Raw genomic sequence first — 27723 nt, 5'->3', positions numbered from 1 at the left:
GCATTTCAAATGGTGAAACAAATTTGTGCTGCTGGTAACCGTTGTCTGTTCAACTTTTTCCATCTGATACACAAACCCCTGCATTACGATTGTTTCAGGGCTATTTCTTTTTTTAACCGATTCGTCAGCCTCCATCTTTTATCATTGAACACAACACTAGTGAACTCGTTTTGACACTTCACTTCTTTGGCTCCGCCCTGGCTCTTTGCTGTTCTTTACCGATTAAAAAAAACTCACATATAGGACCTACAGTACGTTGCACGCACTCATCCAGGAAGGATGTGTTTCTTGTGTCTGTGGGAGGGAGGGAGCCACAGGAGTGAGCAAGAGAAACAAAAGGCCAAAGCAAATCTTAAATCTAATTAAAGAATCTGACAATTCGTTCTTGATGTTGCAATAGAGTAATTTACTATCGATATCACCAACCCTACCTGTATCTGCAGGACATGAAAACCTGCAGCTCTGTAGTAACAGCCAAAATGGCTCTGTCTCATTTGTCACTGTGTCATTTTCTATGTTTCATTTGTTGCTCCTTGTTTCCTTTTAATGCCCCCCTGACCCTTTCTCTCTCTCCGTGTGTGTGTGTGTGTGTGTATATTTGTTTGTTACAGTGCCCCAGGTGCTGGACGTGATGAGTGACAGCACAACCAGCTCGACCACGGCCAATGACCTGGACCTCATCTACCTCAAAGGAATCATGGAGAGCCCTCAGGTGTGGCACATGCACACATACATAGACAAATACAAAAAGCACAGGGCTTTGTATGTATGTCCTGTCTGTATGTGGGCATGGCTTCTTTGCTTATTGGTGACTCTGCAGTTTGGCAGCCCCCATAGCTACTGTTGGCCTATCTCTGGCACATCTTTCTATCATGAAGTTGTGTCTGTGTGTATCCATGTTTTATATAACTGTGAATATTTATATTTATATATATGTGTATGTGTGTGTGTGTGTGTGTGTGTGTGTGTGTGTGTGTGTGTGTGTGTGTGTGTGTGTGTGTGTGTGTGTGTGTGTGTGTGTGTTAGGAACACGAGGAAAGCCTGAGGGAGCCACACCTCTCACCGGTGAGGGAGAACAACGTGGAGCTCCTGCTGGAGATCCTCAGAGATCTGGACCCCTTCACGCACGGTTCGGACACTGCAGCTGAGCTTTCCTGCATACTCACAAAGCCTCATTTCCAGGTGTGGAAGAAACAAACCTATACCGAGTCACCACAATGTATTACCACAGTGTCAAACGTAGTACGATGACAAAATATCTCCAATTTGCTCTCTGAAACCTTGACTTCATCTGGGTAGTGTCTCTGAAACTGACAATTAAGGGGAGATTTTATACACCTTCTTTTTCAATTAATAATCATGATACGATAAAATGTTGTAAAGATGAGTCTCATTGAGAGAGATAAAACAGGCTATTCTTTGGTAGATTGTTCCAAAGTGTAGGGGCCCTCACGGCAAAGGTTCTATATCCTTTCGTTTTCAGCGAAATGTTGGAATGGCTAGCAACACTCTACCAGACAATCTCAGACTGCGTCCTGGCTCGTAGGGAGATAAAAGGTCTGAAATATAGGGATCCAGCCCATGCCTAGCTTTAAAAGTAATTAAAACAATTTAAAAAGCAATCCTAAAATAAACAGGCAGCCAGTGCCAGGATGCTAAAACAGTGGTGATATGGTTACAGTTTTTTGATTGTGTTAAAAGCCGAGCGCCAGCATTCTTGACTAACTGTAGATGGTGGATTAATTTAGGACCACTATAAAGGGAGTTACAGTACCGGAGGTGAGAGGAAATAACGGAGTGAATAGTTTTTTTCCAGGTCTGTATGTGAGATAAAAGATTTAACCTTGGCTATGTTTCTTAAATGATAATGTAGGGTTCGAAGCTCAGGTTTCAGTCAAATACCACACCACACCCAGATTTCTTACTGAGGACTTAGTAAATGGTGCTAGTTCACCAAGGTTTGTAGTGATATCTTCCATGCTGGAGGTGGGACCAAATACAATTACATCGGATTTGGAGAGGTCTAGTTGTAGAAAGTTGTTTGCCATCCAGTGTTTTATTTCAGCAAAGCACTTGTGGAGAGTTGCAATGTTTGATTGGTCATTAGGACTGATGAAATGTGGAGCTGTGTGTCATCAGCGTAGCAGTGAAAGTGGACATTATGTTCGCGGATGATGTTGCCAAGGGGGAGCATATAGATGGAAAATATAATGGGACCTAGGATTGAACCCTGCGGGACACAATGATGAGAAAGAGCCGGTCAAAGTCACTGAGAAACTCCGGTTGGAAAGGTATGAGCTGACCCAGTTTAAAGGCATATGGGTGATTCCTGCCCACCTCTCCAGTCTGTCAGTGAGTATGTGGTGGTCTACAGTATTGAAATTAGAATGGACGAAGTCAGAAGTCAAGGAGCAATTTATAATTGCTAGAATGAAAGGAGCAAGAGTAGGCAAAGTAGGCAAAGTTCAGTAGTCTGGTGGGAACCACACCCAAGGGGCAAGTAGATGGCTTCATCCGCTTAACTATATCATTGAGTTCAGATAGAGTCACTGGTGAAAAAAGAGCTAAGGGATGGCATGTAAACTGGTCTAGCATCAGGGGCAGGAAGGCTATGGAGTTGGCTGCTCTCAGTCATGGATCAGATTTTTTGAATTTTTTCCGTAAAGAATATTTAACATTTTTCACAGAGGTCAGGTGATGCATGCAAATGAAAGTTAGGTGGGACTCCCACAATCTAGTCAAGTGTTTGAAAAAGCACTTTAGAGTTTTGGACATTCTGATAGGTCAAGGTAGAAAACCAGTTTGCACGTGCCTCTTTCCCTGCAGTGTTTTTTTATCACGTCCTTCATGTGCTCATAGTAAACATCCAGTTTGCTGGCTTTCCATATGTGCTCCACTTTACGAACCTCCCTGTTTAGAGAGCAGGTGGTGTCATTAAACCATGGAGGCACATTTGAGACCGATCGGATTCTGGTTCTTGTTGGAGCAACTGAATCCAATGCTGCCAGGCAGAGGTCATTAAATGAATTCAACTGATGTTCAGTGTCAGGTATGAGGGGCAGGACCAAAAAGAGTGATGACAATGCATACGAAAATTTGCCATCTGTTGTTGGTAGTAATAAGTTCCGTACTATCGAACTACAGGCCATATGATATGAAAAGATTGAGAGTATGGCCCTTTTCATGGGTATAGGCCCAGTGGGGTGTAAAACAAAACAGAGGGATTCTAAGAGGTAAAGATATTCTCCTGCCTGAGTATAATTTGCGCAGGGGGTTAGGGTTATATGTGAATATTAAAATCACCAATAATGCAGATCTGTTCATAATTAGGCAGAAGTATAGTGAGCAGAACTGAGAATTCAGAGAGAAAATTGCCATTGGGTTTGGGGTGCCGGTAGACTAAGAGGAATAAATAGGAAGATGCTTGTTAACACAAAATGTTGGGCTTTCAAATGAAGTAAATTCCCCGCAGGAGACGGGCTTATAGGAAAACGGTGTATGTTGTATATGACTGCGACTGCCCCGACTCTGCCAGATGGCTGGGGTTTCTGAGCATAAGAGAAGGCTGTAGGGGTTGTTTCATTCAAAGCACTGCATTCCTTTCAATATTATTAATGAAATAATTGCATATAAATGATTTGTTGTTTAATGACCTTACATTTAAAAGGCAGATTTTTATGGGTACATCTGGGAGATGAGGAGGCAGAGTTTTTAGGGAATTGTAAATTACATTACCAATATTCACTTTTCTGCTAGTGAAGGCCAGAGTAGATTTTTTTGGTTTATTTGCATGTTTGTTTAGTTTCCATATATTTTTGGGTATTTTAGCAGAGTTATAATGTAATGTTTTTGGGAGGCTGCTTATGTTGTTTAGTTGATGGTGAGTTTGGCCGGTAGGAGGAGCTAGTGGGTGTAGTACTCTGAGGTGCCACACACGAGGAAGACTTTTCTGGGGAGAGTGTGTGGAAAGTAAACAGTCAGTCTCGTGCAGAGACACTGTTCCGTTGAACTCAACGTGGTAATTGTAATAATAGTTTTTGTCTGTGATCTTTTTGTCAGTCTTTACTGGAGACTCATGATTCAGTGGCATCCCAGGCATGTGATAGCCCACCCCCTAGCCCCTGTGATGGAGTGGATCATGAAGCAGAGGATGGCCACACACACAACCAGCACCCACCACCTGATGCAGTCCGCATGGTGGGCATACGGAAAGTGGCGGGGGAGCATCTGGTAGGTAACATTAAAGAGTAAACACAGTTGACACAACTGAGTTCATCCAATGATTAGTTGCCCCCTCTCTTCTCCAAGATATACGTCATGTGTAGTTTGTTGTTAGTTACAACTGTAGGTGCAGATTTTCTTCTTTTTAACCACAGAAATGGATAATTACACAACAATTAATCACATACATACATAAATTGTGTTTCAGGGGGTGACATTCAAGGTGGAGGCTGGTGAGCTGGTGATAGCCCGCATCCTTCATGGTGGTATGATAGACCAGCAAGGACTGCTGCATGTTGGAGATATCATCAAAGAGGTAAGGTTGGCCATTGTAGTCAGGCCCCGATGTTTTCAATCTTTATATTGAGCTAACTTTCTGATGGCCCTAGCTTCGTATTTCGTATTTAGACATCTAACTTTTGGCAAGAACTTCAACAAGTGTATGCTCCAAAATGCCCAACCATTCTTCAATGTAATTTACCCCAAGTAGGATCTATCTCAAACTCTCAGATGATGCTGCAATTATCCTGTCCGTCATGAACAGTTTATCGTGTACTTGCACTTGCACTTGCAGAACTCTTTCAGTAAACCTTATCTTGACCCTTCTATGGTACGTAATTTGAGATCATGCCTCAAAGTTCAAAAGTCTGCTTAAAAATAGAGTACCTCATGGCTCTGTCTCAGATCCTCTGGTTTTCTTATCTCTACTTCTTCTAGTTTGTAAACTCCTTGGTAAGCTATAGTTTTCCATTAAAGGTACTGCAAAATGTAATTATTTACATGTCAATCTAGAAACATCTTTGTTCTTGCTGCCAGGTGAATGGAAGAGAGGTGGGCCAAGACCCCAGGGTGATCCAGGAGGAACTGCAAGCAGCCAGCGGAAGTGTGGTTCTGAAGATACTGCCCAGCTACCATGAAGCCATACCGCCAAGACAGGTGACATTTACAAACACTAACATGATCATACTGTCAGGTGCATCACTGGCACAAGACATCATGCTGAGACTCCAACTGTGTTTCCCCAGGTGTTCTTTAAATGTCACTATGACTACGACCCGGCCAATGACAACTTAATTCCTTGTAAGGAGGCGGGCCTAAGGTTTGAGACAGGGGACATCCTGCAGATAGTCAATCAGGATGATGTCAATTGGTGGCAGGTGAAGTACAGAAACAGCATGTGTACATAACACTTCATTTTGTGTTGCATGGCGGATTATACATATTAGATTGAAATCCTATGACACCACAAGTGTTTGTTTTTATTACAAATATATCAATCACTTTGTGCATGCATGTGCTGCACAGGCCCGTCATGTGGAGGGTGGCAGCACAGGGCTGATTCCCAGTCAGATGCTCGAGGAGAAAAGGAAAGCATTCGTCAAGAGAGATGTGGAACTGGCACCAGCAGGTAACAATAAAGCAATAAATTATGAAAACATGGAAAAAAGAAAGTAGTTATTGACATTTCTTGTAAATCTTCTTGCTGTTTGACACTGCCATCTGATGATGAAAGACCAGATCTAAAAAGTTCATGTCAATTTGAAATGCCCCAAATACCAAAAAACCTGAGAATTTTAACAATCCCAAGGCTAATAGATAGTTTTAAATTTCAAAATCACCCAAATAATCCTGCTCTGTTCATGTACTGCAAAACAAGGAGTCTGATGTCTGAAGAACTTACTGACAGAACAAGAAATGTGAAGACGGAATATCAAGATGATAGTGGGCTGCGGATGAAGGCGAACCACTGAGATCCAAAATGATAATTGCAAGAATCCATAAATTTGTTCAATGTCATATCAGGGGTTATCAATATCCTCATTCAGAAATATATCACTGAGGAATTATAAGTCACTTAATAATCTAAATAAAGTACTCAATCATCGGCAGATTAAAAAAAAATCTAAGCAAATATCCGAGTTATAGCCTCTGGAGTTTCTGGCCCCCCTAGTATAAAGTCTGCAGAAAGTCTGGAGGAGTCAATGTTTGTGGTGATAAGAGTTAATATGTGATGTCCTGCCTCTGCCTACCTCTCCTGAACCCTGCAGAGGTATTCTCTGCTGTTGTGAATGTGTCTGTGCTGAGAATCTCCTGCTGCGTTGTGCTTGTGTGAAAGGCAAACTGCGGAGAAAGTCCCCATCTCTGGAGTTCTCTAGAGGACATGTCTGAAAATTTCTAGTCACTTTTTTCAAGAAAATTCAAATTAAATGAAGATTAAGTAATAGTTTATGAATGAAGAAGCAGATGCCCCTGATCAGCTAGTGCTAGCATGACTTTAGTACTCTACAGCAACTGATGTGAAGCTGCTTTTATGTGACAGGAAATCTTTGTACTGGTGTTGGAGGGAAGAAGAAGAAGAAGATGATGTACGTGACCACCAAAAATGCAGGTAACAAACCAGCCCTGTAAAATTACATCTGCAGAACCCAGAACTGAAGTTATAGGTTTTTACTTCATATCCCCACTAGTTCTAACTTGTTTTCCAACTAAAACTTTTTCTTCTCTTTCTTCCTCTCAGAGTTTGACAGACATGAGATATTGCTATATGAGGAGGTAGCCAAAGTCCCACCTTTTAAGAGGAAAACTCTGATCGTGATTGGTGCCCAGGGTGTGGGGAGGCGGAGACTGAAGAACATGCTTCTACTGAAAGATCCACAGCTCTTTGGTACCACCATCCCATGTATGTAATCTCATGTTTGAAGATTTTTGATCTTTTCCCCCCAGTATGTAACTGAGATAACAGAGCTGTGGTGCTGTTCTCTAGGATTGTTTTTAATTTCTTAGTCAGACAGTTGTATAGTGTGTAGTACCTAGGAGAGTATACCATGACCTCATACCAGAGGGAATTTCCTGGAAAATCTTTCAAGATTTCAAAACTTTCTGTAAAAATATTTCAAAAGCAGCATGTAATTGTTTGAAAGCTGAAACAAACTAATACATACTATCATATATGTGTAAAACTGAATTATGATAACTTCAATAAGTGTAAATAATTTAAAGAAGAAACAAAAGGAGAATGCATGTTTATGCATACATGACTGTGGGTTTGTGTCTGTTCAGATACCTCCAGAAAGCCCCAAAAAGATGAGCGGGAAAGTCGGATGTATGCCTTCACCAGCCGCAGCAAAATGGAAACTGATATCAAGAACGGGCGCTACCTTGAACATGGAGAGTATGACGGCAGCCTCTATGGAATCAAGATCGACTCCATACATGAGGTGGTGGAGGCCGGACGTCTCTGCATTCTGGATGCTAACCCTCAGGTGATATTACACATTCAGCTCTATGATCAAGTCAAGCCAATGGTGTTCAAAATGAATGATTAAATAAGGAGATTGTGTTGCTCACTCTGATTAATACAAATTTGGATCAGTCCTAATAGGATGTAAATGGATGTCTTGAGGTTCAGTGTGTAGAATGTAGTGACATCTAGTGGTGTAGTTGCATGTTGCAGCTGAATACCCCTCACCTCATCTTCCCCTTCCAAACATGAAAGAGAACCTGTGGTAGACTTCAGTTGTCATAAAATATTAAACGGCGTGTAACACCCGCCAACAATTCTGTGAACTGACAAGGAATGTGTGCCTGTTTGAGAGAGACAGAGAGAATGTGGAAGAGAAGGCATAGAAGGTGGACTTGTTAATGAACAGCCTATATTGCACACAATGTTTCTGTAAGTTATTTATAACTTACTCGCTGCTTTAAAAAATGTTGACCTGCTCTACCCAAAACCCTTGATATTTTCTAATGGGCTGACTCAAACCCATTGGCAGGTGTATAAGGTAATAGCTATTACATTTGTAGAAAATGTTTTACATTTGTGGGATTATTACATTAAAAGCTGCAGATTTGTATTTTGCCTTGCGAATTCTTTATGTTAAAATGTCTTGAGAGAATCCTCTCAAATTTGATGATAGAGTTTACTTAGACTCACTGATCAACTGATTAGATTTGGATGGTCAAAGGTCATGGTGGCTTCCCAAAGCATGTTTTTGGCCTCTTAAACATGATATCTCTGGCCAGACTACAAATTGTGATCAGTTGTCACTTAATCAATTATTAATTAATAAGATTTCAGGTCAAAGGTCACAGTGACCTTATATGTTTCTGGAAAAAGAATGAATAGACTTTACCAGCACTGGTTTGCAGAAAAGCCTCAGAAATTTAGTGCACACAAAACATAAGTATGTGGCTCTGCATGACATCATACTGGTTTGAAATTGGAATATTTATAGTCAGTTAGATCATCTTGGAGCTGCCCCTAACAGTCAGTCAATTCAGTGAGTTAAGCATCATGGGTCTTTCTCGAGGGCATCTTATATCAGCTGACATTGTAAGACAAAGTGAGTCATTCACTGTCACTTCTCTGGAAACTCTAAGCAGTCAGTTGGGCAAAACCCAGCTGTTCTAAAAAAAAAAACTCAGAGAGATAAAACAGCTTTGTGTGTTCTTGCATTCTAGTCTCTCAAAGTGCTGAGGACCTCTGAGTTCTTACCCTACGTGGTGTTCCTCCAGTCTCCAGACTTCGAGGTGCTCAAGGCAATGAACCAGTCCGCTGTAGATGCAGCAGTTGTTACTAAAACACTGACGGTAAGAAACACTCACCATATTCTCAAAAACATTAAGTGAAAACATGCTCAGAAAGCAGTGAAGACAGTATAAACTGTAAAAAATTCAATAAGAAAACCAAACTCCTGTTTTCTTTTTGCGATCTCAGGATGAAGAGATGCAGAGGACGTGTGACGAGACTGCTAAAATCCAGACAGCATATGGTCACTTCTTTGAACTCAGCATCGTTAATGACAACCTGGATGAGACCTACCGCACGGTCAAAGCCGCCCTGGAAACGGTGTCCAAAAACCCACAGTGGGTCCCCGTCACCTGGGTGTTCTAGAAAGAGGGGGTGGAGGACAGAGGAGGGGAGGAATGTAAGGAGCAAGAAAGAAAGCAAAGGCACTGAAAATATACCACTGTATAAATAATGGATGTTGTTATTTAGAGTTTCATACATTTCCACAGAGATTAAGTTTGCCCTTAGTGGTAGCTTTGCATGAGAAAACGTTTTTATTACTAAAGCAACAGCTCTGCAAGATAAATTACAGAATATTTTTTTGAAAAAGTGTAGAATAAGACATCCATAGTTACACAGGTTTATATTTTGAGGACAGGAAGGAAGGATGAGAAAAAACGAGGGGTGCAATAAAAGATTGAAGCCCTGAATGTCAGAAATTCACAGATTTTACATCCACATCAATCTGTTAGTGTGTGTGTTTGTGTGTGTGTGTGTTTGCAAGCGTGCATGTGAGTTGCATTTTTAAAATGTTTGTATGTTTTTTAAATGATTTGTGCCATTACTGACGATCATCAGCAGACTGTCATTGTTTACATTTCATGAGAGTTGACAATGCTGATGGTCACACTTGATCGATAAGCTACGATGTCAAATCTACTTTATCAGACAAAACATTGAACCTATACACTCAATTACTTGACTTGACTTTTCAGTAATAAGCAAATCTAACATCAACACAAAAGTAAAACACAGTAAATCCAACACACGCAACACCTGTGTTTTATACTGAACAAATTCAGTGTGATCAGCTGACAACAGCAAGTTAACCTCAGTCATTTCATCCTCTGTCAGTGGTAATGAGTGAAGCTTTGCCTTTCTTGTCTTGTTTTTTGTTTAATGTAGTTACACGTTACACACACACACTCACAGGCAAATAGAGGTGGTCAGAAGATGAGCATATTCAATTCAATCACCATCACACAGGATAAAGAAAGGACAAGACGCATCTAAAACCATATTGGGGTTAAATGAGGATATGATGTATTGTCACAACCATGCGTGAGTGTTAAGAATTGAATTATTCAGTAACGGTATAAGCAACGGTTAGGTTTAGGTCTCTGGGTTTAGATTATCTTAAACATTGTCCTAGCTAACTAGACGGCACTACAGCTACACCTAGATCAGTATGTGCAATTCCTTTTTATTTAAACATAGATAATAGTGCCAATTAGCTGACTACAGGTATTTAGTACATGTATTTGAAGCCAATGTTTCACAGATGTGCAAAGTGAACGTAATGAATTCACCATTGTCACTCACCAAATGATTATCTCCTCATTGGAGCGCATCACTTGCTGATTAATGTGATGTTTAACTTTAACCCATCCTAATAGTGATTGGCCAGAATCTTTGCTGATGCTCATCATGGCCAAAGTAGGTAATGTGTTACTGATGCACGTATTGAAGTTTGAGCAATGATGCAAAAATGGTGGGTCATGACTTTTCATTCATATTTCTGCTTCACCAAAATGTATTTATTTTCCTGAGCCATTACTTCGTTGTTGTGATGAACTTGTTAAAGGACAAGTGTGTAGGATTTATGTGGATCTATCGTAAAACAAAATATAATATTCTGATTCATATTTTCATTAGTGTATAATCTGAAACTAAAGAATCATTGTGGGTTAGTTATCTTAGAATGAGGCCTTTATATCTTCATAGGGAACAGATCCTCTTTGACAGAGTCAGCCATGTTGCCCTGTAATGTTTTCACAGTAGTCAAGAACAGACAAACCAAATGCTGGCTCTAGAGAGGGCATTTCATGTTCTTACATGACCTGAAGGCTGCCTTAGTTTCACCTACATGTTTGGAAGAGAAGGATGAGGGGGGGTCATGGGGTTGCATTCTGCACCCTTACCACTAGATGCCACTAAGTCCTTTACACTGAACCTTTAACTGCACTGCTTTGCCACAGAGAATACCTTTTTTAAGGCTGCACCACAGAGGAGACATGGTTTACACACAGTTATGAGAAATGATCAAATGGTATTAAAATCGTTCTCTTGAATGGTTGCATGACATTGTTTCCAGTCAGAAACCTTAGCTAATGAGTTTGTGATTGCATTTGTAAGCTGGTTAGCACAGAGAGCTTAACCTTCCAATCTAGTATAAAGTGTGTGGGCGGTTGGGAAAAGTTGATGGAAACACAATGTGGCAAATGACAAAAAAATAATACTCTACATGAACACAAATCAGTCACAAGTATAAACAAGTGTCACTTAGGAGCCCCAGTATGGTTTAGAGAGGACCAGTACATGGTGTGAAGCTCATGCCATACACGCACACATATACACACAGTAAACACTGTACAGAAGCTGGATTTGATTACAACATTGTATTTCATAACACTTTGGCACATGCTCTTGTTTCGTAATTTGCACTTTTTATTTTGTCGTATAATTCAAAATCTTTGTTGTATTTCTTCACTCAGTTGTTCACAGTTTGTAGATTGCATCTAGATGCACAATGATATAATAGATACTGATATAGTAGGTATGAGATTCTTGCCTTGTATTTACAGTATGTGACACTTTTGTGATAACTTTCTGAATGTCAGTAAAGACATGTGTAGCGGCCTTCGAGTGAACAGCACAACTGAAAACTTCACAACAAATTGGTGTCGTCTCATTTGCTTTCTGATGTCGTTGTGGTGCTCCTCCCTCAGGCCACCGTACCTGTAACACTGTCCATGGTGCCAACCGCAAAAAACTCCTTGAGCAGCTTGTTTGTACTCAGATCTTTAATTGTGGCAGCTACTGCAAACGTTTAATGTACAATGATAAATTGATGTTTGTCAAACAGATGTACTGACGATTGACTGACAGTTATTTTGCTCTCTCAGTCTACACTCAATGCTTTTAAAAGTGGCTTCAGCAGATTTTTGTCTGGCAGCTATATTTGGATCTGTGGAGTGTTTGGTGTTGAGATACACAACATTTGTTTCTCTCTCAAGAACATCCCAAAACCTCACTGTTTCCTTCTTTTCTATAAAGTCCCATGAATGCAATAAAACCATGTTGTCTGTATCTTCACTTATTCGGTGCAATCATAATGTGGTATTGATTTTTCTATGTTTTGCAACATACAATAGACAAATTAAAAAAGACTATCTGTCGTAAGCTAGTACAGGTCAAGCACTAAAGACCCTGAATCGTGTTTTTCCCAAATTATAACTTAGTAGCATCTGTTTTTTGATCCCTTTTTCTTCTCTACATAACAAGTGGGAAATCAACTGTTGACAGTCGTTTCAGCCTGGAATGAAACACAGTGATCAACAACAAAATCAGCGTTGGTGTAACTTTTGCGGATTGCGCTCGTACATTGAAGAGCAAGGTTGTTGAAATCTTGGCCAATCAGAGGAGCAGAAAGACAGACATGACATCTCATCCACAGAAAATATCAGCAGCCTCTCTCTTCAGAAAACACAACTCTAAAAACAGACAGCAACTAGGCCTTGAGCCTTGTATTTTTGTTGTAGGACTGACGATTGTAGAATCAGATGTTGATACTTGCTCCTCATGCTCCCAAGAAGATTAATAGAAATAACTTAATTTGGTATACAGCGAAAGTCGTCACATATACAGTAAGGATCCCTCTCAAAACTGGAGTCTCTATTTTAGGACAACACATTTTGTGTTGCTTTTAACACTTCCAGTGTGTTACATATTTCCACATAAAGATGTGTTTATACATATTTTTTTAATTTGTATGCTAAAATTTAAATAAAATGCTCAAAATAAAACAACTGCATGAAATTCAGGTGAATAAAATCATTAAATCATTTGACATACATAACTGATATACAGATCATATAATATTCATTCACACATTGCAACACAGTGCTGCCATACAAGCCAGTAGCCAGTCAGATTTACCTTTAGCCTCAGCGTACCCTCAAGTTTGGTACTGTATTGTAGATCACAAGGCCAAAACACTTGATGACACTAAGGTGCCCAACTGAGGTTATGTCCCTAACATGCGCTGGTGGCCGATAACACCTGCTAACATCTAGTCCTCAAACATACAAGGGATATTCAGTTCTTCATGTCCTATATTCTAAAATAACATTTTCACCCTATTCCCACCATAAAGTCCAGTTTCTGGTTTGAATCAGAGCCAGAATGATGCATTGTGAAGCCACGTGTTGGAAATGTTCCTCTGTTATTGGTCATTCCATCGGGCAGGTAAAAATACCACAATCCCAAATCCCAATTTCTACCTGTACATGGTACATCATGGAGCACAGTGGGGTTCTGTGTATGGTGGTGTTGATCTGGAGTGCAAATTGACCGACATGCGCTGATGAAGTCGAACTTGTTTGCATTTGCCATAATAAGTGAGAAAATTATATTGCAATCTGCATATTCAACCAGATTATGCAGATTGCAATATAATTTTCTCACTTATTATGGGAGTAGTACAGATGTTAAGGGGGCAGCAGCTGGCCCTAAAACCAGCCATAAAAATATATAAAGAATGAATGTGAAGCAGACTCGCAACAGAAACATACATAAAACATAAAACACGGGGCGATATAAAAACTTTACGTCTGCGCAATTCAGGCTTGTTTCTTCTGAAACGTCTGTGTCCTCTCAGCTCCTACTTGGCAATAAAACTTATTCTGATCTTGATGATAATATTTTTAAAAACCAACAATACATGCATTTACATTTTATACATTTAATAGTAATTAATTAGAACAAACAAAAATAGTAAATATTAAAATGTTTTGCTATAAATGGCACAATCAGCCTTCATTACCCAGACCATATTTACATTAACATATTCGTCACTTTATTTCATTAACATTTAAAGACCTTAAAGTTGTGTGTTTCTCCCCTGCCACAGGAGCGTGTGGGTTCTACCACAAACTTGTCAATGGTGGCAGGATGTGAGTGAAACCTGGACTGACAGATAGTGGCTGCAAAACGTCTGCATGAGAAGGGATACCTTCATGCACTTACTGTATGTGACCTCCTGCGGCCTAAGTCTGTTCAGAAACAACACCAACTACCGGCAACCTGTCCCTGTTGAGTTGCGGGCTGCCACCAACCTGGAGTTCAGGTACCTCTGCCACCTATTGGAGAAGGGGATTCAACAGCATGCATGATCACTCAAGAGGTAAACACAGCTATTAATAACAACATGAGGCACAACTACATCAAAACTCCATCTGCAGCTGAGCTGAGAGTTATCACTAACCCTAACCCTAACCCTAACCCCTAACCCTTCAGGGACAAGTGGCACTTCCCACAAGATGCTGGAGCTGGGCTGACAGAGTCACTCAAGGATGGTGGATGTCCCTCTACTCCCCTTGGGATATTCTGCCTACCCTCTCCTCTCATGGCTCATGAAGCCCTTTCCTGATGGAAGAGGTATTACACCAGAACAAATCTAGTTCAACCACTGGCTCAGTCAGGCAGGGATGACAGTAGAGAGAGCATTTGGGAGGCTCAATGGTAGATGGAGGTGCCTTCTGAAGAGAAATGACACCCACATCACTTTTGTCAGTAGAGTAATAATGGCATGTTGTGTACTTCATCATTTTTGTGAACAAAAATCAACAACATCTACCAGGCTCACAATGGGTCTTGAGTTCAGGATCCTGTCTTGGTCGTTATACCATACAAATGTGTCCTTTACATCTGCAGAGCTACCCCTTTTCTGGAAAGCAGCGCACACTTTGATATACTGTTGACGCATTTTTTTTAACTTTCACTCAACACTGCTCAACAGTTCGATGGAATCCACCCTCCTTCATTTTCTTGCAAAAATATTTTGAATACCTCTGTGTTGTTATGCACCATTTCTAGTAATTGTGATATGTTTTCTTCAGCCCAAATATCCGGGAGGCAGTTTGTCCCCTGCCAGTCCACACCATCCAAACGAACTGCACCAAGGTCATATATGCTCCAGGGTGTGATGATGAATGAAATGAATGAATGCCCCCTCTGCCCTTCCGAGTATGTAAGAGAACCAATTTTGCATTACATTACTGATTCTCATTGACTTATTTGCATTTGGGTTTCTTTTTGTCAGTAGTTTGCTTTATTAAACCCACACTTGTTTGATTTACAGCCGTTGGTGTGTTCTCTCTCCCGGTGTGTGTCTGAACCATGAGCCAGTCCGTGCCAAATGGGCTCACTGAAAATATTCATGCACAAATGAGAAATTCACAAAGAATCATTGATATTTTAGGTTTAGAAACCAATTTAAAAAACTTACTTTAATGGTAAGTCAACGAATAACTTAATTGAAAATGATTGATATAAGAACCTATTTTGGGAAGTTTTTTCAGGCAATATTTTCGGCACCTCACAGAACCAGTTTTTATAGGTACACATGTGGGCGTACATCAAAGAACAATTTACAAACAGTTGTTGGCAAACTCTTCTAAAAAGTTCTCTGCAAGACAAAATATTTTAACTATGAAGAACCACTTCTGGATCCAATACATTATTTTCCATGAAAAAGCACAGGGGGAAAACATCTTGTGCAACTGTGACATCCTGGTTACAACCTGATTCCAACATGTAGAATATGACCAGCCCAATAATGTCATGCCGGGTCACTCTCCAGTTGGGAACCGACTATTCAGGTTTTCAAACTGTTTCTCTTTTGCTGAAATGCTACAAATAGTTCCGAATTAGGGCCACAAACCTGAACAGATCCGCCTCCATATTGGTGGGAGAACGATAAGAGAGAGCTCCTTTAACATCTCAGTTCCCAAAGCCTCGTTGTTCACTTTCATGCAGTGGAACCGCTACTTGAGCCATACAGCAAAGTTTTTGTAAATACACTCATCCTAAGGCAGTTCAATAATGGGCGACAAATTCTTATTGGAAAAACCGAGTCTGATGAAACGCTTAACAATCAGCTCTCTCTTCTCTGTCCGTGTCTGCCAGTCTCATGACCTTGGCGTGGAGAATGTTATCTGCTGGTATCTTTAAAGTCAGATTTTCTAAAAGTCATGTGTCTGATGTCCGATCATTGCTCTTCCTATAACCTCTATGACCATATCCTCCTTTTCCCCCACTCCATCTTTCACTTCATCCCTCTCCTCCTCTACAATTTACTGTTCTTCTTGGGGGACGACCTTGTCGGAGGATAGCTTTCTGCTTTCTTGTCTTGCCCACTTCTCTCCTCATCCTTCTCTCCTACCCTCTATTGATCACTGCTCACTTAGAGTATTCCTCCTCTCTGCCTCTTCTTCTGGACTTGCTCCTCTCCTGTCTTCCTGTTTCTTCCTTTCCTCTCCACCCTGCTCTCTCCACTAGCCACCTGGGTATTGTATAGTTGGTACAAAGCTCTCTTCTGCCATGTGGTGGCTGCTCAGTATACTGGGCTGTGTTCTGCTGGTGGTGGTCATTTTCTTCCTGACCACTCGACAGCGTTACAAGTTGTTCAGTGAGAAGTGTCTGAGGCCACCAGCACCCTTGGTCACAGACAGCAAACAGAGGGATGACCGGCTGAAGAAAGGTAAAAACAAGCAAGTTGACAAAAAGTCTAATGGCTTTTGTTGTGAGAATGCTGCAGTGTTATAATGTGAGAAAATACTGAGGGAATCCAAAAATGCCATATTCTCTTCAAGTAATCTCAAAGCGAATACCTCATGTTTTACATTTAAGGGCATGTATTCTGTAATCTGTAGTGAAATTGAATTCAAAAGTATGCACAGTATAATTCAGATTACAACCATTTACTTTTTCTGAAATCATTTCGATCATCTACAATCAGTGCTGTGTGGTTGAACTCAAGGTGCAAGCAAGGTTTACAAATTATTATGTGGTAACCTATGGTGTCCTGGGACTGATGTTGTAGACGGTGGTTTCATCCATCTGACCTGGGCCCTTTGGACCTTTTGGACTGCAGACCGCCTCTGAGAGCTTTAAGTAGATGTCTATGTTGACTGACCTCAGAATCTTCCACCAGACAGATTTTCAAAGAATCTATTCTCTGTCTCTTTGCAGGTTTTCGTCTGGACCGTGTTCCCCCTGCTCTGGATGCGGTGGTGATAGGCAGTGGTGTGGGAGGTTTGACGGCGGCAGCACTTTTGGCCAAAGCCGGGAAGAAAGTTTTAGTTCTGGAGCAACATGATCAGGCGGGAGGCTGCACCCACACCTTCCAGAATAAGGGATTTGAGTTTGATGTGGGTAAGGTGCCAACGTGTATATATGATCAAACACACCAGTGCACACCGTGCTGAGGTGAATCCTTTCTTCTAACTCATCTTGTGTCCATTTATAAATGGAATATTAAGCCAAAAAGTGTTGCTGTCTCACATTATACAGGCTCTATGCTTGTCTGTCAGTATGTTTTGAGTTTCCTAATCAAAAATAAATCGCAGACTCAAACAACAAAGTTGGTAAAATGAACAGTTCGCCATTCTAATAAATTAGCAAACGGAGAAAGAAAAAGGAGAATATTTAACTTATTGTGAGTTAAACATGTAATGACTGCTTTGACATTTGCTTGCACTACGTCAGGCCACACATGTTCTCCTGCTGCCATCATGTCCTGAGTTCTTCTGTATATTTGTATTGCCATAACTAATGCTGTCACACAAAGCCCTGCTTCAGTCTAAACCGTAATATCCCCGCAAAACTCTGCTTGTTAAATACAGCCTTTAATCAGATGCAGGCATTCAGTTGCTGTGGATATGTTTTCCATCCCGTGGATCTGTTATTTCTAAATTGTTTGTTCTAAATTATAACTTGTTTTTCAGAGAAAATTGGTTTAACATATGGAGCTCTATAGAAGCAAGTACTGTTTTTAATATATTGCATGCTAATTAGTATAAATCCAAGCAAATGCCATGGAGGAGAGAAACAAATGTATTTTTGTGCACGCAAATGCATCAATCGTGGTCTTGAATTCATGATTTCTAATCACGTATTAAATACAAATTCTAATCTAAGGTAATTAATCTAATTACTGAAACTATTTTGTGCTATTTACTTACTGTATTGTCCAGAATATAAGACAATAAAAGAAAAAATAGAAATATGGTTGAAAGATTTGTGGTTGTATTCCTTTAAATGTTGCCAGGCTATAGTGACTCTATCAGAGTTAGCCAGCACTGAAAGTGTTTCATAATTCACAATGACTGAAAAGTCACTCATTGTCTCACTGAGGTCTTTACAGAAGAAATGAGCAGAGATCAGATACATGACGTCATGACACTTACCAAGCTCCATGAATGAATAATGGTCCGAGGCACAACAATCTGTAACGTCATTAATGATCCTCGCTGGTTGTTACTTTATCCATTTCACAATTTGCTATCTGAGGTTTCAGCACTGTTGATATGATCCATCTTAAAAAATTTTTGGCAGCATAAAAAATGTGATAGAAATGGTTTCATTCATAATTAGTACTTTGGGGCTATTAACAAGTCCAACTCAGGATCATTAAAAACGTGACTCTTCTCTGGCATGTTCCATAATTACAGCAGCTTTTGTACTTTATCCTATAGAAAAACTTCTGGCAGGGATTACTAAAAAGAAGGAAATTGTTTAATTAGTCCCTTGCAAAACTGTCATATTGGACACAGGAAGGACTCTGATAACATCTGATTACCTTTTATAGAGTAGTTTTTTCAACCCGATTATTACTTTATCCTTTGACACAGATGTCTTGTGTTTTATATTTGGAATCATTAAATAGATTTGGTTTAACTCCACTCTGCTACCACCAGGTATCCATTACCTGGGCCAGCTTCATGAGAACAGCCTGCTCAGGATTACTCTGGATCAGATTACAGAGGGTCAGCTGCAGTTCACACGTCTGGGACAGCAGTTTGACACACTGATCCTGGGTCAGGGGGACCAGCGCAGGTACAGTTATTACAGAATCGCACTTTCGTTCTTTCTTATCAGCTTTTTGTTACCCTCTTGTGGGTTTAATTTTTTTGCTATACATTAAAATTTGGAATTCATTACCAGGAGTAACATACAATATCCAACAAAATTTGAAAATGAATTCTGATTCTTCATAATACTTTCCAATGTTACCCATAAGTTAATACATAATCTTTATTTTAATTTTAGAAATGTGCACTTTGAGAGGATATGTCCTACCTGACTTTTCTGTCATTTTCAGGGAATACCATATTCATTCAGGGAAGACTGAGATGGCCGAAAGTCTAAAGAAGCAGTTTCCAGGAGAGGAGGGGGCCATTGATGAATTCATGAGATTAATGAAGGTAGGGAAGAGGGAGCTATTTATATTCACAACGGAATGGAGAATGAGAAGGGGGGAGAGGTGAGGAGGTAGTAAAGATAAAACATTTGACAAAATTTCCTTTGACAAAATGAACATGTGGAGTGCCACAAGGCTCAAGCCTGACTCCATTACTTTTCTATTTGTGCCACCACTAGTGATCATCAATCACTGCAAGTTTTTATTTATTTATTGTAAATCAGCCAGTATGTCATTAACATAGTTTACAAGGTTCTGCTGTTATAAAGTGCTCACAGGGTTTGACATCTTCACTTGAAGTTGTTAGAAGAGGCAGCTTCTCTGTCACCATCAGACGGGGGTAGGGGACGGAGCGCTCACTGATGCGGGCACTGAACTACCAACTCTAGCTGAGCTGCTGGTTAGCAGTGATGTAGTGGCAGAGGGTCGTTTCTGCTGCAATCTTTGTTGGAGTAGTTACCTTCATTTTTCAAAATTCCACGTCAGTAAAGGTTGTATTTGTTTGCATTTCTTAATAAATTCAGTTAACTAGGTAAAGGTCAGTCAATATTTTTCCAAGGAAGGCAAACCCAGGCATGACCCACCCTACTTACTCTGATATTTTGACCCTAGCTAACCAATCCCCACTCCTCATTCCTCATACCTAGAAGTGGGTAAACACTTGGCTGATAGAAAAATAAGTAGGTATACGCTGTATACCTGCGTATACCCTGCACTACCCCACTTATTCTGATTAATAAATATGCTTATATTGCCTCCTGTTGCAGCTAGCCTCAAAGCGGACACCACTTATCGCCATCTTGAAGATGATACCCTATTGGCTGGTTAATTTCCTGGTTAATAACGGCCTTTTACATCGAATATCTCAAGTGTTCAGCCTGGCAACAACCAACCATTCTGAAATGATGTCCCGCCTTACACAGAACAAGGACCTGCAGGCCCTGTCTGCCTACCTGTTCTATGGTGCTGGACATATACATACACAAACATGCAGTGATAACAGATTACATACTGAGTAAGCCTTCTTCAATGATCTTTATTCTGTAATTTTCTTGAAGGTGTCCCTCCAAAAGAGTCCAGCTTTCTCATCAATGCTCTCCTCCTTCACCACTACAAACGTGGTGCCTACTACCCACGAGGGGGCGCCAGTGAGATTGCCTTTCACATCATCTCTGTCATTCAGCAAGCAGGGGGCGCGGTGCTGGTCAGGGCTCCTGTGCAACGCGTCCTGCTCAACCAGCAGGGGAAGGCCTATGGTGAGAAAAGGGGGAGTGCACGGATTGATGGGGGAGTGGTCTTTTGCATGCAAGTGTGCACAGCTCGTTGTGGTCATGGAAGTCCACAGTAAAACCCTCCCTCCTTGACACAAAGCTTATTTCTTATCAGAAGAAAAAGTCAGAAATCTCCAAAAGCACATTTCAAGGCATTTGCATTCCCTTCAGGTCTATAAAAACAGACCAATAAAAGAACACATTATTTTTCCTTTCAAGCTTGTCAATTATGTCACAGGCACAAAGCCGGCAGTGATGTGCTTGTTACTAACAGACGACAATGTTACATGCCAGTTAATGCCAGCAAGACGAGAAAAAAGGGAAACAAACCAACCCAAACCTCACTGAGGTTGATTTGCTTCGTGCTTCATTTGCTTTACTCATCCCCAATAGTACCAACTCACTTGTCTGCTTGGTAGAGGTTACCCAGCTCCAGACATGTGTTGTCCACACTGTGCTGAGCTATTGGTTTCAATTAATCTGTCAATCAATGTATCAATCAGCTATCAAAAAGAGATGACTTGGTTCATCTCAGATCTAACAGGTTTGTTTGTGTTATGCTCAGTGATGCTTCCTCCCCTCATGCTCCTCTTTTTTGGGGTCCCACCGAGGTTTATTGTTGGCCCCCTTTTACATTCTACTTCAGGGGAATATAATGCATAGACATAATATTGATTCCTAAAATGATACAATGTAAATGTGAGCCATTAACCTAAAGAGAGATTCTGGAATCAGTAGGTGAAACATCTAAAGACTACAGCTTATAGTTTAAGATCCATTACCTTTAGAATTTCTTTTTTATTGTCAAGCCCTTAATAACTCTTAATCTACCATGCAATCATATTAAGCAATGTTATTTGTTTGTATCAGGTGTGACAGTGCGTAAAGGACAAGAAGAGATTGAGGTCCATGCACCTGTTGTCATTTCCAATGCTGGCATCTTCAACACCCTCCAGACGTTTCTACCTCAGCAAGTACAGGACAAACCAGGTAAAGCATATATGAACAGTACATTGTACTTCTTTCTCGTTTGCCGTCTTTTCATAATGCATATTTCCCCAAATTTGTTTGTTTACATAGAGATCCAGTCACTGTTGGGTAGGGTACGTCATGGTATGGGTTCCTTCTTGGTCTTTGTTGGTCTGGATGGAACCAAAGAGGAGCTGGGCATCGTTTCTACCAACTTCTGGATGTATAAAGACAACGACTTGGATTCACTGTAGGTTTTTAAATATATTTTTATTCTTTCCCCGTCTTTGTACTTTTCTCTTCAATTCCACAGCTGACTATAACATGTCGTCTCTGTTCTACTGTATTTTGAATTTTCGGGATCACTCAATGTGTTTGTCTGTCTGTCTAAACAAAACTGTGAAGAATGGAGCGATACTCTTCCCTGAGCAGAGATCAAGTATTGGGGAACATTCCCATGATGTTCATCACCTCCCCATCCGCCAAGGATCCCACAGCCAACATCCGACAGCCAGGTAACAAAATGTCATACTTGTTTGCAGATGTAAATTTCATATAATAGTTGTCATCTTGGATTCCTCTCTTGCGCCTTTGAGCCTTTTCTTTCTGGCTTTCTGCTACCACTTTATCGTAGGTGAACATGATACCCTCCCCTGTTGGTCTTTGTCCTATTTGGCCACCTACTAACTGCCTACAGTGATGCAACTTTTCAACATTTCAAAAGACAAGTTATCCATCTTACAAATTTGCAATGGGCCTTTGAGTTCCGACACAATCAAACAAAAGAAGTCTTTTCATTTCTAGCTGACCATCACATGGATACTGTCAGTTGTAACAATGAACATGTTATGATTCTGCCCCTAACCTATACCCTTCTTGCCTCAAATGACAAGGCTTTCCGGAATTTTAAACTTCCTCTCATGACAATCAATTCTGCCAATCACAAACTGATCACGAGATCTCCTTAACAACAGAGAGCATGTAGGCACCACCTTCAATGTTGAGCTACTGCCAACTGTGCTGCAGGGGTGTGATGAACATTCAGTGTTATTAGCTACTGTACCAACTTAATTCTCCCCATAGTTTTGTGTTTTTACTGAGCACATATATGAATCAAATAACAGTCTGGCATCTGTTCCACGAGGTCTTTAAAATAAGAATTCAGTAGAAGGGCTCAAATATGCACATGATGCCCATAAAAATGCTAAAAGTAAATGTACCAGGTGAAAAGTAAATTTCTTCCCCAGCTAATGATCTTTTAAGAAGAGATGAAAATAAAGGTGCAGCTTTATGTCTTGTATAGAGCTAGTTAGCTTTACCGTAACAATATAAATGAAAAGAAAACCATAACACACAAAAAAATAAGCCTTGAATGGTTTGGATGGACGAGTAAATGGTATTGAAGATTGAGGGTTTGACAGTAAGATGAACAATAAAGAACTATTCCAAGCTCATTTAGTGGACAGATTTTTTTCAAGACCTCATAACTTGCAACCCCAAATTTTTGCTTTTGAGAAAACAAGTTTGCAGCTATATGCTATCCTGTTAGCTGTACATGCTAACATTTATTTATTCCTTAAACCAGTTTGACCAGTCAGTCAGTGAAACCATTATGCTAGAACATTAAGGGCGATAGCAGGTTGTCAGAGGCTTTAAAGTGTCCCAATGCTGTTGAGGTAAAAACATCTAATGGGCTCTGTTGGTGAGAATGTGTTCCCATTTACTGTCAGAAAATAAATCCAACTCAAATTGAAGGCCTCTTGGAGAGAATTTTTTTTTTTTTACTGATTAATATATGAACTGAACTTTTTTCTTTTCTTTCCCATCTCTCTGCAGGTAAGTCATGTATGACATTGCTAACCATGGCTCGCTATGAGTGGTTCGAGGAATGGGAGGGGACAAAACTTGGCAAGAGGGGACAGGACTACCTGGATCTGAAAAACAGCATGGCCCAAGAGATGCTTGACTGGGCACTAACCATATTTCCACAACTGCGAGACAAGGTATAGTGTCAATGCTGTTATGTAAAGCTTGTATGCATATGTAAGGACTTTAACTACTTCACTCAGACAAACAACAGATGGAAGTTACCACTTTTTCTGATTGACCTCTGAAGAAATCAACAACTGACTTAACACATCCATCCACACTGATACATTTTTGGTTTTAAAGTGCACACTACTCTGGAGTTTCGAGCCCCAAAATACACATGTTTTTATTTTGAAAACTCCAGCGTTGAGTATTAGGTTTGACTGGTTGAGGGAGACTTTCAGTAACCATGACACACGCCCATGTTTGCTTCCTGATTGGGACTAATTGCTCACAACACTACTCCCAGTAGTGAATGTAACATGGATGAAGAATTACAAGCATTGCTAACCCTTCCTTCCAGTAACAGATCCACCTTGTTGTCGGTCCAAGTGAAGAAATCCATGGTCTTACTTCTCATTGTATTTTCTACAACTCACAAACCAACTGCAGAGTAGACTCTCTGCTTCTTGTTTACATCAGGGCACATGAATGGTGATGAGTTTTCAGGTGTGTTAGGATGGCCACAGATTATTTCTCATACAAAACTAAAACAGGACAAATGTTTTCTTTTTTAAACCAAACTCTGCATGTGGTTCCCTCTGTATCTATAGAGCCACTACAGCTTCTTATAGCTTATCGTTTTGGTTTTGAAGGATGTAAATTCATGAAGCTTATTTCTGGCTACAGAAATACATACAAATATTATACAAACAAATTTTGATTTGATTGATAATATCGGCCAACAGTTCTGCAATGGTCACCAACTACTGCTGATGTACTTTCCCCTATTAATACAAAGTGTATGTGCATGTGTGAAAATTCAGGTGGTGATGGTGGATGCTGCCACTCCTCTAACAAATGTCCACTATTTGGGAGCTCCAAGAGGCGAGATGTACGGCGCTGAACACAACTTGGAGCGCTTCTCCCCAGAAACGGTTGCTCGGACACGACCACAGACACCAATCGACGGACTCTACATAACAGGTGACTTGACGTACAGTTTTAATATGGTCTAGATTCTACAGAGACTGACACACTTGCACGATTTGTGTGTGTTTGTGTGTGTGTTTGTGTGCGCGCAGGGCAGGACGTGTTCTGTAATGGCCTGGCTGGAGCTGTGCACGGCGGATTGCTCTGTGCCTCTGCTGTCCTCAATCAGATCCTCTACATTGACCTTCTGGCCCTGAAGACCCACCTCAAACGCAAACAGACCAAAAATAAGATGACCTAGTAGTGACAGGGTTAGAGTGGAGGTGAATAGTGTAGTTTTAATACATATACAAATTATAATCTTAAATCAATACAAGATTTAAAGTGAGAAAGGAAACAAAGGACGTGAGGAAAAACTCAAAAGAGTGGAGGGTTAGGGTATGTCATGTCTTCCCGCAATCTGAGAGCCAAATTCAACATTAAAGTAATCCTCTACTTAATCTGCCTTAATCCAGTTGATTTATTAATCACTGACTGTGTCTGCTGTGATCACAAGACAGATCACAAGTGCAGTGTAGCTAACTTGGCTGCCAATGCAGTCATTGGAAATTGCAACAAATTAGACAGATGGTACAGGTTATGTGTGAAATAAAGCTTTTGAGATAAATGGAATGTGTGTGTTTGGTTTTTCATTTCAAACTTGCAGCGTGTTGCTGAAAGGAAAGGTTCCCCAGGGACAAAGTTATCTGAAGCATGTTTAGCAAAGGGCCAAAATATCATTTTTTGTACAAATACTTTAGCTTCTATTATCATTGTCATATCTTTTGAATACAACTATTTAAATTTATATTTATAATCTCAGATCCCTGAGGCAAATATAACAGTCAGCTTTTATCCTAAAGCAAGGCCTGACATATCTCTGCGTATAACATCAGTACATTAATGCTGACTGTTGTAGTCTAACCATCTTTAAACAGTGTTACCATCTGTAAAATGTCCAAACTGACAGTTATCAGCACCTTCTCCACAATCATATTCACCTCCAGAAGGGCCAAGCAAGACTGATGAATCAGTCCGAATGGCATCAGAGCCATAAAACCAACAATGCATTATTTGTAAAGAGAGACACGGAGGCAGGAAGCCAAGCATTTTCTGTTTGTTGCTTTTGAAGTATAATAACATTAATAACAGAGAAACACATCATCACTTTGACACCTCTACAATATGCGGCCTATTTACCAATTATCAGGCCATAAATGGTGGCAAACAATATAATTTGCTTATATTTTTATGTCATTTTAGTGATCTGACTAAAAAGGTTAATATGGTAATTATTCTAGCTGCTAAACATTAACATGTTCTCACCACTGCAAGCTTGTTAGCATAACTACAGCCTTGCAGAGCTGCTGGCATAGCCATTTACCCTGACCCTTCATAAGGTCGGACACCACAACAATCATTCACACTTCCTGAAACCTGCATTACTTTTTCACTGGCATTATAATCTGCAAAATGCCACAGGCTCCAATTAAATCCGATGACTAGATGATGAATCAGTCTGGTGATTTGAAATTGATACAATGGTGGTGTTTTTAGGGTGTTTCATTTGGAATTCCTCCAACTGCAAGACTCCACCAATCGGACCCTCCTACATTCCATTCAAAGGTGCAACGGCACATGCAGTGGCACCAGGCTCCGAAGCTTAGGAGTGGTACTGCGACAGACTGGAGAGGAGGGTGTTAGTGGAATTAACATTATTATTATTTCCCTTAACAGAATAGATGGTGCTCATTGAGATTGTTTCTCACCCTTTCTTACAAGCTTATAAATCAGTAGGTCAATTTGGTTGACCTATTCCATATCTAAGTATGTGTTTATGTGTCTCAGGATCTAAAACAAGGTAACAGTTAAACATCACCTCTGTTCAAATAAAAATCACCAGGAAACTATGGAAGTGGGGAAAATATGACTATTCCCTTGTTGTTTTATTTCTTTATTATTACCAATGCATCCTCTGAGCTACCACAGGAATTGTGTCACATTGACTCACTTCTCTACTAAAAATGTTGGGTCTTGATAGGTGGTTTCTGATCGTGGTGTCATTGCAGTCAGTCTTTGCATGGCCGGTCATAGAATTTAGGGTTCTCAGGGCCCAGTTGCATTGCTGCTGATCAACAGAAAATGATGACATTTTTGATTCCTTTGAGTTGTTAACATTAACACTTAATTTTGTCTTGATTTTTAAAGACAACAGTAGTATACTGTATTATCTCCAAATAACAATGCAGCAAAGGAATGCTAATACAATAAGTGGAAATTCACCAGAAGCAGTTTTGTTGGTCCAACACTAAACCCTAACCACATGGAGTCAACTTGGAAATGTCCCTGGTTTCACTAGGAAACGGCTGAATATTCCACACCTAGGAGCTTGTTTGATGTGGAGACTTGTAGCAACATGTGATACACCTAATATTTATAACCGTCTTTTCACAGCAGACAATTAATTCAGTCCTTCTCTTAATATGTCTTGGAAATTCCCCCACACACAAATGCTTAGTTTTAATGTCATGTTTACTTCAATAGAAACACCCGTGACTCTATCATTGATTCATCAGGTATGTGACTGTCATTAAGCTGCTGACAAAGGACTGTGCACAAAGCAATGGGAGGAATGATTCTGAATGATATTGGCCAATAACAGCTGCCTGTAGATCGACTTCGACTTGGCTCTACCTTCATTTATAAAGTGGAGCTTTGCAAAATTTCTATCCATCGTAATAATGTTATTTAAAGAAATTAAGTCATTATTGAGTGATACATTTTCTAAATTTGCTATATTGTTAGTAACAGGGATTAAATTGATAATGACACATAGTTTACAGCTCTTATACTAGTTGTAAATTCAAACTCTGCCTATTAATAACACACGTTTTATAATGTTAATTACCTACTAATTCCAAATCTTCACAGCACATAAACCAGGTAGGATGAACGCAAACTTTATAAAAAGCTCTGAACACAACGTCCAGCACACAAACTATGACAAGTGAAGTGTTGTAGAACTGTTTGAAGAGGACTCACTAATGACATGGCATAATTCTGAATGCTCTTCAGCATTAAACTGCCCATTCCAAACAGGCAGGTTTAGAATGAGCACTGCACTAGTGAAATTAAATTGTATTAATGTGCAGTAACCTCCAAGTAAGGGTGACCTGTTTTTTAAAAACCCAATACCAGGACCCTTAAGT

General features: G+C 40.1%; 2 protein-coding genes across 2 annotated transcripts in view; both read left to right on the top strand.

Annotated features, from left to right (window-relative positions):
• mpp2a (MAGUK p55 scaffold protein 2a) overlaps window positions 1-12086 on the top strand; it is a 15189-nt gene extending 3103 nt beyond the window's left edge. The window contains exons 3-14 of the mRNA XM_047344022.1: window positions 612-712; window positions 1027-1182; window positions 4060-4230; window positions 4430-4537; window positions 5038-5157; window positions 5247-5378; window positions 5527-5629; window positions 6542-6610; window positions 6740-6901; window positions 7282-7484; window positions 8683-8811; window positions 8939-12086. Of these exons, the coding sequence (XP_047199978.1) occupies window positions 612-712; window positions 1027-1182; window positions 4060-4230; window positions 4430-4537; window positions 5038-5157; window positions 5247-5378; window positions 5527-5629; window positions 6542-6610; window positions 6740-6901; window positions 7282-7484; window positions 8683-8811; window positions 8939-9115 (1631 nt within the window). The 3' untranslated portion in view covers window positions 9116-12086. The remainder of the gene's footprint in view (window positions 1-611; window positions 713-1026; window positions 1183-4059; window positions 4231-4429; window positions 4538-5037; window positions 5158-5246; window positions 5379-5526; window positions 5630-6541; window positions 6611-6739; window positions 6902-7281; window positions 7485-8682; window positions 8812-8938) is intronic.
• Window positions 12087-16169: 4083 nt separating this feature from the next.
• On the top strand, window positions 16170-25138 carry LOC118123515 (all-trans-retinol 13,14-reductase). The gene is made up of 12 exons (XM_035180955.2): window positions 16170-16553; window positions 17045-17227; window positions 18772-18910; window positions 19176-19278; window positions 20042-20237; window positions 20333-20530; window positions 21416-21535; window positions 21626-21764; window positions 21920-22029; window positions 23351-23517; window positions 24370-24529; window positions 24628-25138. The coding sequence occupies exons 1-12, from the start codon at window positions 16394-16396 to the stop codon at window positions 24774-24776; spliced, it is 1824 nt and encodes a 607-aa protein (XP_035036846.2). The 5' UTR covers window positions 16170-16393; the 3' UTR covers window positions 24777-25138.
• The last annotated feature ends 2585 nt before the right edge of the window (window positions 25139-27723 follow it).

Source organism: Hippoglossus stenolepis, chromosome 16, assembly GCF_022539355.2.
Source record: "Hippoglossus stenolepis isolate QCI-W04-F060 chromosome 16, HSTE1.2, whole genome shotgun sequence".
Taxonomy (NCBI): Eukaryota; Metazoa; Chordata; class Actinopteri; order Pleuronectiformes; family Pleuronectidae; genus Hippoglossus; species Hippoglossus stenolepis.
Note: the sequence above shows the minus strand (reverse complement) of the source record. Positions and strands in the feature narration are given on the sequence as shown.